Source organism: Carlito syrichta, unplaced genomic scaffold (assembly GCF_000164805.1).
Source record: "Carlito syrichta isolate Samal-C Ts95f unplaced genomic scaffold, Tarsius_syrichta-2.0.1 Scaffold305884, whole genome shotgun sequence".
NCBI lineage: Eukaryota > Metazoa > Chordata > Mammalia > Primates > Tarsiidae > Carlito > Carlito syrichta.
In genome coordinates this window covers 262229-274021 of record NW_007249980.1, presented here as the reverse complement: position 1 = coordinate 274021, position 11793 = coordinate 262229, and the positions used below count along the sequence as shown (strand labels likewise).

The 11793-nt window shown below is 36.0% G+C and overlaps 1 protein-coding gene across 1 annotated transcript in view; it reads right to left on the bottom strand.

Moving 5' to 3' along the window:
* The window catches only part of LRP6 (LDL receptor related protein 6), a 161626-nt gene that overhangs the window by 43850 nt on the left and 105983 nt on the right, over window positions 1–11793 (bottom strand). The window contains exons 9-12 of the mRNA XM_008062923.2: window positions 5804–6020; window positions 5366–5655; window positions 3175–3401; window positions 509–693 (exon numbers count right to left, since the gene is read on the bottom strand). Of these exons, the coding sequence (XP_008061114.1) occupies window positions 509–693; window positions 3175–3401; window positions 5366–5655; window positions 5804–6020 (919 nt within the window). The remainder of the gene's footprint in view (window positions 1–508; window positions 694–3174; window positions 3402–5365; window positions 5656–5803; window positions 6021–11793) is intronic.

Sequence of the window (11793 nt, the reverse complement as noted above, 5' to 3'; positions counted from 1 at the left end):
CAGCCCCACCGCCGGCTGGGCCGAGGGGCCTTTGGTACCCGCCGAGTAGCAAGGGAACCAGCGCACCATGGGCACCTCATGACTGCATATTCATCCTCCGCCCACCCGGCCTACGGCCTGCTAGTCGTGGAGGAGTGGAGAGTCCCAGACCAGGGTGACAGATGTGGGGCTTTGCCGGCAAGCTGGACCTCTGCGACCTGATGCCCGATCACCCCCAGATACACTGCTTTGTACCTGGGGCGTTGCGAGGACAGGCAGGGACAGAGGCAGGTGATCAGACCCGGGTCCCTGCTTGTTCATCGGTGCTTAAGATACTACGTAAGAATAGTCAATTATTTTCAGAGATTCTTGGCCATCTGTATAGTTGGATTTTTATGATTTCAGCAAAACTACGAAAGGGTGTTGAGTAAAAAAAAAAAAAAGTATCTAACCAATGATGAATAGCAGCCACTGATTTTTGCACAGAAAGGATATGCTATCTGTCTGAATAAGTAGTAGTAAAGCTTACCAAGCATATTTGAAGATTCTATTAAGTTGGTGTCCAGGTCTGTCCAATAAAGCCTCCTTTTAGCATAATCAATAGTCAGGCCATTTGCCCGCCCCACATTTGGAACTAATGTAGTACGTTCACTTCCATCCATAGCAGCTCTGTCTATCTTAGGTTTTCCACCCCATTCAGTCCAATACATGAATCTAAATTCAAAACAATATTTAACATCTCATTTTTTATTCTGAGGGAAAGGGTCATAGTCATGTGCAGCAACTAAATAAATTTAAAGAAAATATACGGCAAATCAAGGAAATGGGTAATATAAAATCATGACTAGAATTCCTTCAATTATTTTGGTACCTTCAACTAAATATTTTTTTCTTATATCCCAAAAAGGAAGTGAGTCAGCTTTCTTTAGTCTTTCCAATAAATTTTTTCCATCCAAACCTAGGAATTGGAAACAAACCAATGATTTCTTTATTGCAGCACGGGCATTTATAAAACTAATATTCAAGAAAACAGCAAAAGATTACAACTCTGGTCTCAGAATCTGGTTCACTTCTGAATAAAATATATTTATGTATTTCTGAATATAAGTTCAAGTTTTTTTAAATGTTATACAATTTTTCAACTTGTATATTCAACTCTCCCCTAAAACAAGTTACAGGAGCACACCAAAGGTAAAACTAAATAGTGAGCCTTTAACTGAAGTCGAAAGCAATGCTTGAAAATGTATTTGGTGGTGAGTAAGGACACTGAACACTACTACTACAATCTTTGTGAAATTTTAGAATAATTATTTTACTTTTTGGGTTTTTCACTTTAATCTTAGAGCAGTGTAGACTTTTTACGGATGAGGAGACCAAGATACTAAAAGAAATGTGAATACCTTGTCTAATACCTCCAAGCCAGTTACATAGCACAGCTAGAACTAGAACTAGAACTGAATCCTTAGCCAAATCCCTTTCAACTAAACTAGTAAGGTGTTAGTTTTTGAGACACTCTGAATACTGGATGCAGGAAAGCACTCCACATACCAGCTCTTGTGAAATACCTGAGGACAGTCATTTACTCATCAGTCTGTCAGCTGATGGCTGACTTGGTAGCAATGTATGAAGCTTTTTCTGAAAACGAAAGTTGTCCGGGCTTTGTTTGAATTTGCACTTGTCAGTCCACAGGCACGTGCATAACGTAAGAGCCAAAGAAAAACAACTGTGAGAGAATCTCATACCTGCCTGCATCAACCTATACTAGGGTCCTTAGTCCCAACTACTAAATTTATCTGTCTAGCAACTAATACAAAGAGCAGAGATCACCATAGTCTCACCACAATATGTCAGTGCAGAGAAGCTGTCTTTGATATGGCCTTCTAAGCAGATGGATAACCAGCTAATCACAAAATTAATGTGGTGATTTTCAGGGAAACTATTTTAAATCATAGATATGGTAAATAAGTTTATAGGTTCACACTGTTTACTTCTTTAAAAGTTACACTTTTCTTCAAATCTCAGATTTCTTAGCTGTTGGCTTTTAAAAATTTGCTGACTCTTCTAAGAAGTATCACCTACCCTTGAAAAACATGTCACTTTATAAATAAACAGTTTTACCTATCTTATACTACCAAAGTTGCTCCAAGTTTATAATGACCAACTGTCCATTTTTAATTAATAAATATTCCCAAACAAAGCTTTTTAAATGCAGTTATTTTTCAGCACACAACATTGTTTCCATAGGTTCACTACAATAGGTTTGGAACCTAGTATAACTAGGGAGGGAGTGCAAGCAAATATAGATTGATGACATAAAAAAAAAAAAAAAAAAGGGCTGTGGGTATTTAGTATATAAATACTATCAGTAACATTTGATTAATATATTTCACTTTTTCTTCACCCAATGTAATAATGAAAAAAAGTAAAATTAGTTAATAATTATTCATTCTGTAATCCCACGCCTTTGGAAGGCTGAGGTGAGTGGATTGCCTGAGCCCGCGGGGTTCGAGACCCGCCTGGGCAACTTGGTGAGACCTCATCTCTACAATAATCAAAAAGTAGCCAGGTGTGGTAGCGCACACCTATAGTTCCAGCTACCTGGAAGGCTGAGGCGGAAGGATCGCCGGAGCCCAGCAGGTCGAGGATGTGGTGGCCGGGAGCAGCCACTGCACTCCAGTCTGGGTGACAGAGTGAGACTCCAACTCAAAAAAAAAAAAATTATTCATTCTAAATCAGTGGAATCTCAATTAATGGTTTTAAAATAAATTCTACCCATCATTAGTTGTCAGATTCCTAACAAGCATTATTTAAGACATCAAGAAAAAGACCGGACTTGGTCGCTCAGCCTGTAACCCCAGCACTTTGGGAGGCCGATGTGAGTGAAGTGCCTGAGCCCGCAGGTTTGAGACCTGCCCAGGCAATTTGGCGAGACCTCGTCTCTACAATAAATCAAAAACTAGCCGAGCGTGGTAGCGCGTGCCTGTAGTTCCAGCTACTCGGAAGGCTGAGGCAGAAGGATTGCAAGAGCCAAGCAGGGTGGGGCTGCGGTGGCCAGGAGCATGCCACTGCACTCCAGTCTGGGTGACAATTCAAAAAAAAATTCAAAAAAAAGACACCAAGAATATAATCTGTAACTATGCCATGTTCCTCCAAATGTGCAATGTAGTTGCAAAGAAGGCACATAAAGTTGTTTACCCTTCAGCAGGGTCCAATGCTAGTGCTCTGGGACTATCTAGGTCTTTCCACACCAAAACTTGTCGATGTTGCCCATCTAACTTTGATACTTCAATTCGATTCGTTCCTGTGTCTGCCCAGTATAAGTTCTTCCCAAGCCAGTCTACTGCCATGCCTTCTGGATAATCTAAGCCGAATTCCACCACATGTTCCAGTGCACTGCCATTCATAAAGGCTCTGCTGATGGTCTGCAAAAGTAAAATGAACAACTAAGTCAAATCACGTTAAGTATAAAACGCTACGCAGCAAGGAGGTTTGGTCTGCAATGGAAAGATTGAGACGTGCCAAGAAACATATTGTTTCCTAACAAAATTGACATAACTTACAAGCACAGAAAAATTTGATGTCAATCTCTAATAAATGCAACTGTGACTTCAAGTTTATTGCCAATTCATGGGGGATGTTTTAAACTCTAAAGAACCAAAAATGTATTCTACTAAATAAGATAGTAGAGTACATTTTCTTTGAAAATTTATTAGTAATCAAGTGAAAAAGATGTGACCAGAATGTTATAGACTCTTAATTGGTAGTCAACTTTCTAAAGGTGATTGAGAATATGCCAGGTCATTGTTCCTACCTTAGAAAATGAATATAACAATTATCATATTATTACCATTGTAGCTTTGAGTGCCATGAAATTTAAAACAATCACAATTCAAACTAACAATAGACACTACATGCTGTCAAGTACTACCCTAGTACCTTGTATCCATAGATTTTCTCATTTAATCCTCACAACAGCCCTGCTATTGCAATAAAGGTACGCATTACCTCTACTTTTAACACATTTGCGATCAGCAAATTTTTCACTTTCCTAATACTGAGAGAGGGTGAAAATTTAAAAAAAATCTGAAGCTGATTGCTGCAAACTTCTGTCATTAAGCACAAGTGAAATGGTCTTTTCTAAATTGTCACCTTTTTCACAATACAGCTGAAAGTTGCAGATATATCCAGCTTTTGCTTCAGACACCACTCTGACTAGCACTTCATACTTTGCATTTTAACTCAGATTATAAACTTAATATATATTACATACATATAATATATATATTTCTTCATTTACATTACATCGTTACATCACTATCTGTCTCACTATCACTAATAAGTTCACTGGATTCACCTTCAACCTTGCAAATCTCATCAGCATATATTTCTTCACTTTCCATAATTATGGTAAATTATTTTTAACATTGAAGTATGAAAAAGCCCTAAAATAGCAAAATACAAGTACATAACACTAATTGCAACAAATAATAACACTAATTGCAATTTTTACCAACTAAGTAAATCAATAACAATACTGCACCATCAATATCAGATAATTATTCTCAACTAACTTTCTCTCTCCTTGCCTCACTATTTACTTTCAAACAAAATATGATAGCATACCTATGACAACGTTGCAGCATTCAGAAACAGAATCTGCAAAGACGTAAATTCACGTCAGTAGCAACCAGGAACAGAATTTGTAATGACACAAATTCACGTCAATGATTGTGAATGAGTTAAGATGAGGGAATTTAGAAGGTCACTCGATACAAGTCAAGATTTATTTATTTCATTTGTTTCCCTAATAAATTTTTACTGAATACATTAGAGTCCAACTCTGGCTCCAATACCCATGTGTTTTGCATATTAGAAAAAAGTTTACACAATTATCTAAGACAAGCCCAAAACAATCTCAAATGAGGAAAAATTATTTAGAAGCTTCTTCCCCCTAACTATCCCAGTATGCTTTGCAATAAATAATAAAAAGAAAATAAATATATGCTATAACTTATAACTAGCATTTTATACCTCAGTCAGGTGCCAACATGCCGTTTAAAATAAATCAAGACTCATATCTCTACAGCCATTTTATGTGAAGCATACAATTCTTTACTCAGCTAATTGCAGAAAACGCCATTTGTCATCATCAAATGAACAAAGAAGAGGACGTTTACATCTTGCAGATTTAGAACACTAGCAAAGTATCTTCTAGTAAAAGGCACCTAATAAAATACTGAATGGACCTTTCCTTTCATTTCCTTTAAAAAGCTAAGGGTTTTTGTTGAACTTTGTCTATCAAGCACTGAGGGATGCAGATCACAGAATGAAGATTCAGAAATCCCTTTTTAATCTCCAGCTTTAATATTCCAACTCTTTTGCTAACCTTGAGTGATATATCAGTCCAGTAAATCCGGTTGTCTGTCACATCAAAATCCAAAGCAGAAGCTTCTTTGACACCAGTGAGTGGAATGGCCACATTATTATTGTTTGTTTCCAAAGAAATTCGTCTGATGTCTGCTCTCCGTGAAAACAAAAGGAAAGCCTCTGGGACAATACAGGTCTTCATGTCACTGATGAGTTCAAAGCCAATGGGGCAGGCACAGCGAAGACCCTGAGGTCTATAGAGGCAAAGATGGCTACATCCTCCATTTTCCTCAGCACAGGGGTTGGAACCTAAAATATAAACTAATTATAAAAGAGCACAGCAAGACATACACATTGACACAATCAGCACATTTTACTTTTAAATTACTAAGCATTCGGTTCATAAACACCTTTGATCATGTCTGCTCCCACTCTAGAGAATTTTGGAATTACTTACCAATGATTCGATGAACATTTGTGGCCTTTAGGCCCATGAGGTCAGGCAGCTGATCTATGATGATTTCCCTTTCTGCACTGCGTTTGTGTACTCTTTCGATGCTACGCCTTTGCCAGTCAGTCCAGTAAACATAATCACCCAACAAAGTAAACCCAAATATGTGAGGAATTTTGTCTTCCACTAGTACTCGTCTCCCAGTGCCATCAGTATTCATAACCTTCAAGTTTAAATTCAAAGAGAAGGAAGAGGATGAGGTACGCATTTATTTATCAAACATATGTAAAAACAACAAACCCAACTGCCTGTTGTTTCAAAATCCAGGAATTACCTTACCATATTATCATGCTTTCACAAAATTACAACATGATGATATTATCATGCTTTCATAAAATTACAACATGATGATTTAATACAAATGTTTTCAAAAACAGATACAAGCCCCTATTTGATCTCTCCCCCATCTCTTAATTAGTCTTTCTTCTGAAAATTTTGGCAACTTTAGATTTAGTATGCAATGCTTCCATTAAATGATTGTGTAAAAATTAAAAATACAGTATCATCACCTTAAGTTTGTTTGTACATTTGTTTTTAAATTATAATGTACCTTCACATATATTAGTTTATCACACATTTTGTCTTATCAATGTTTTATCCTGGGAGTTCTGCGTATGAAAACCGAGATTCATGTAGGGTCACACAGCTTATAAAGTTGATGTCATTTTTAGGACTTTTCCACTTAGCATGCTTTTTATTTTATTGTTGGCAACAACAAGGAACAGATAAAAGGGCTTTCAATAACTCTCTCACTCCTGAAGTTATAATCACAAAAGTATCTGGAGTTTATGATACCCTCTCGCTGAGTTTCAAGAAACTAGGATGAACCTACTGTTTACAACCAGCCAATAGCAACATTTTAAAATTCATTCTCAAAATAAATAAATTCATTCTGATATATTGCAGCAATATATACTAATCAGTGTTGACTTACTTGAAATATCTCTTACTGATTTTATGGATTAAAAATTATTATTTGTATAAAAGTTTATATCTGACACCTTTTCTGGGTTGTTAGGGAGCAGATATTGTTCACACATACGTGTTTTTAGTATGAAAATAACATTTCTGAAAGCTAACTTGCCTAGTACACAGGCCATTTTAAGCGGCAGAAATGGTTTCAGGTGGGGACTTGAACAAGTCCTTTGGAAGGCTTGCTCCATCTTTCAGAACAGAAGATGGTCTCATCGGTTTCTACTACAGCATTTCCAACTTCATCTCTAGAAAAATATACTAATACTTCATCTAAAATGTTGTATACTTAACAGTGAACATAGGTCCTCCATTAGGGGGAGTTCAATCATCCTATCAGGGAACATTCAACACAGAGTGCTAAATATTTTGTATTATAAAACTCTAAAATATTACATGTAGTAAAATATACTAATTTTGCTGATCACTACAGTCAAATGTTGGCCTTCCTGTTAAAATTTATTTGCTGATCTAAAAATGTAAACTGGATGTCCAATACTAAACTTCTTTTTTTAAAAAAAGTTTATATTTCTACTTCAAAAATATTATATGATCAGCCAACTCCTCTTTCAGATTTATTTCCCTTTAATATTTTTGTTCATTTTGATAAATGAATGCTTATACAAAAGATGGAAAATTAAGTAGGAATTAGAAAGATAGGTTAAGAATGAAATGAAAATCACTGAGAAAAATAACAAATGCCACAATTTCAAGACTTTTTTACCTCACACAACTCTGCATCTTCTATTTAAGCAGTTACTCTTCATTCTTCTGTTCTCTAAAAATCTCTTATGATCAGCAAATAATACTGTGGCATAAATATATTTGGATTTCAAATATAAGCTTTATCACTCAACTCACTGAGTACCCTGAAGCAATTTCTCACATGTAAAATAGGGAGAAAGCCATTAATACTTTCACTTAATTATTTAAGGACTAAAAAAATGCTAAATATATAGCACCGTATCAGATGTACAGTAGATACCTGGTAAACACTGGTTCTTGTCCTTTAAAATTATTTTATTTCAATGCTTTAGCTTCACAATGTAAATGTTAAATAGTTATATTTAATTAATTTACTTAAATGTGGTACTTCAAAATAAAGACACAGAAATATAAAACAACATAGGGAAATAAAAGACCAAAAGCATCACACACTGATAAACTGAATAATAAAACCAATACAGACCTTTCTAAATCTTGGGAATTGATGGAAAACTACATACAGGGCTACAGCCTTATTCCCATTTCCTATCCCCATTTTTATTGTTTGCTTTTTGCTACTTAGGCATAAAGTAACTAAAACAGTAAACAAAAAGGAGCAAACAGTTTGACAATCTGATCAGAGTATACTTGTGCTGCTGTACCAGACCCTCACTCAACTATCCCCCATCAACATTAATAAAGCTATCTAATAAATGCAAACCACCAGGAAAAGCAGGAGGAATGCTGGGAAGTTTGGAACAGGACCCTTTGCAGCTAAGAAACTATATTTTAGTTGAGGAGGTAAACTATATTTATATTAAATCACACATTCTCTCTGGCCTGTAAGTAATCAGGAAAAAGTAGGAGCTGAAATTCATCTTAAGGAATTAGAATTTTGACAAAAAGAGAAATAACATTTCCGGAATAAAAGAAATAATATGTGTCAAGGCACAGTTGAGCCAAGGATACATACATGTGTTTAACTTTGAAAGAAATGCTTTGACAGAAAAAAATGCCTTTTTTGCAGAAAGAACACAAAGAGGAATCAAAGGAGCAGCATCAGGCAGATACCACCCTGTGGCAGGTATGAAATTCCAGAATAAGGAGAACCATAGAAACAAGAAGCTTTCAAAATCACTTTAAGTAGAGTGACATAACACAGCTATACTTTGGGAATACTGTATTTGCCTCTATTACCTTGTTTAGATTGTAATAAAGATAAATATCTTATTTTAAATACAGAATTATGGTAAATAAGGTATTTTAAATTTCTGTGAGATAGATAAGAGAGGTCCAAAAATCCCTTATGTGAAAGTCTTAGGGCCAGGTGTATTTCTGAATTCAGACTTTTCTTTTTTAATATTTAGAAAGGTTAACACAACGTACATAGCCTATCACCTTGACCAGAGTCTGAGGCAGCATATCACTGCCAAATACACTAATATTTCTGCAATAAAACATGTATGTAATCCCATAAAGTGGGGTGAATAAAGCCTACCAACATTCTCACACTGCATCAAGGCAAGTTTTCCGCCAACAGAAAACTGCCTTCATAAAAGCAACGTTTGATTTTCAGAGCTTTTTGGATTTCAGAATTGCAGATTAAGGATTACAGATCAGAAGTGCTTTGCTGATCCTTACTCCAGACGCTTGACAAAACTGGAGTTTGGATCAGTGTTTATGCTGCTCTAAGTACAAGCAAGTTCCTAAGGAGGAGGAGAGCAAAGGACATAATAAAAAGGAAACGGCCGTTAGTAACATCTGGTGACACAGCGACAAATGAAGACTGTAATGATGGTCTTAAGAAGGGCACACGTGGCCAGGAACTCAAATTTAGTTCCTGAAAAGTCACAATCAAAGATCTGGGGTTGCTTTACCAGGTGAGTACCAGTCCTTTCCAACTAGTCCTTGTGCTCTCTTCCTAAAAGTAAAACCTAAAAAGCCCCCTCTTTTTTCTGTAATAAAGTACACACCAAAGCAAAATATTTCAATCCATATCTATTTCAAATCAAACAATGCAGTTAGGATGTGCTAAAGATTTCTTAAACATAATTTTGTTTCCCTTAATTTCCTATCTCTTTGTTCTCATCTGTTTTTTTTTGTTTTTTTGTTTTTTAAAAAAAAAACAGGGTTGCCTCTAGAACAGTACTGTCCAAGAGAAATATAATACAAGCCACAAATGTGAGCCATATGTGTCCATTTTAAATTTTCTAGTAGTCAGATAATAAAAAGTAAAAACAAGTAGCTAAAATTAATTTTTAAATATTTATTTAATCTAACATACAAAATAGTATTAGTAAAATCAATAGTATTAATAAAATCAATATTAAAATGTTATTAATGACATTCTATTTTATTTTTTTTCAAACTAGGTTCTCTTAGCATGTATTTTTTACTTAAAGCACATCTCAATTCAAACTAGCCACACTTTCAGTAGCTAGTGTCTATATAGCTACTGGACTATGCTAGATTAGAGTCTCACAGTGATGACTATACAGTCCATAATAAAATTAATTTTCTCCTTTTCAGTTTAGATCACTGTCCTCTCTATATCTATCACCTTCAGGCTTACCCTAGACCCAATAGGCTCAATAAAGTCACAATCAAATGTCTTCCATTTGGTCAGTATTTCTTCTCACCTATACAATATTTAATTCTAATATGAGTTGGAAATACTTCAAAAAAACTGTCTCTGATGGAAAAAAACACTTTTTTTTACATCACATCTGCAAGTTTACATTTCAAAACAATAGCTGAGATTTTAAAAAGCAAGGATAAAGACCTGATTATTTCATTTCTTTTAGGCTATATAAAAATGGAAGTATTAAAACCACAGTTAAGCCGGGCTCGGTGGCTCAGCCTGTAATCCCGCGCCTTGGGAGGCTGAGGTGAGTGAATTGCTTGAGCCCGCAGGTTCGAGACCCGCCTGGGCAACTTGACGAGACCTCATCTCTACAACAAATCAAAAAATCAGCCGGGCGTGGTAGTGCGCGCCTGTAGTTCCAGCTACTCAGAAGGCTGAGGCGGAAAGATTGCCGGAGCCCAGCAGGTCGAGGCTGCGGTGGCAGGGAGCGGCCACTGCACTCCAGTCTGGGCGACAGAGACTCCAACTCAAAAAAAAAAAAGACCAAAGTTAGATTAGTAAAAGAATCCGTTTCTGCCATTTCTTTGGCTCTCCCCTTAAGATATGCTGCATTCTAGATCATGTACTAACAATGTTTGAAGCTAGGTGGCTCATGATCATCTTTACTCTGCTTTTTATATGTTCAGACATATAAAATGGAAGTACACCTCGGTCAGAGTCTGGGGCAGCATTTCATTGCCAAATATACTAGGATTTCTCAATAAAACATGTAAGTAATCCCATAAAGTGGAATGAATAAAGCTTACCAAAAAAATGAAGGGGGAAAGATAAGGAGAAAGTCCAAGGATACGTGAATGATGATAATGATGATGACAATTGCTGTTATTAATAAATGCTGTTATCATTTTTGTTGTTAATATGGAAAGCAATTATAAGGATCCTCTGAAGAGATTAAGGGATCATCAGCTTAAACAAAATCTGACTGTGAGACTGCATCTATAGAAATAGGTATGTATTTTCCTTTACACAAAGTCCAATGAACGCTTCTGAAGTCTGATGGCTTTTTTATTTTTTTTCCAATTACTTTTGCAGAGCTGATACTATTAGAAAAGCAGCTTCGGCACTAAATAGTTCTCTAGCACCAGACATATAATCTCCTTCTACTTGGTAGAAGCATCGTAGTCCAACAAGACATGCAGCTCTGTCTCAAAGAAAATCACTATTACATATCCCATATCTGACAAAATGTTTGGACAGGTTACTAGGTCTATAAATATGGTTTTAAGTCCCTAATGCTTAAAATGACAAAAATCCTGGTAAAAGTGTGTACTTTCTGAACCCAGAACCAATGAATCATTATAAGAGAGTCCAAAAGATTACCCCTATGCTTTAAAAGTTGAGCCAACATTAATTAAACCTGGCAGCTCTTGAGTATGTTCTTCACTTTATTACCTCAGAGTGGTTTAATTAGTTAAACTGAAATTAGGCTTCTGTCACTTCTAAAATCTAACTCTAAATCTAAACCTGAGTCTCCAGTAGTTTCAGCTGTTTTAAGCACACTATGGTATGAGTTTAACAATCTGAGGCATTCTGAAATATTCTAAACTACTGAGAATATAGGCTACAACAGGAAATAGACGTGGGTTAACCATAGCATTATCTGCACAATAAAAGA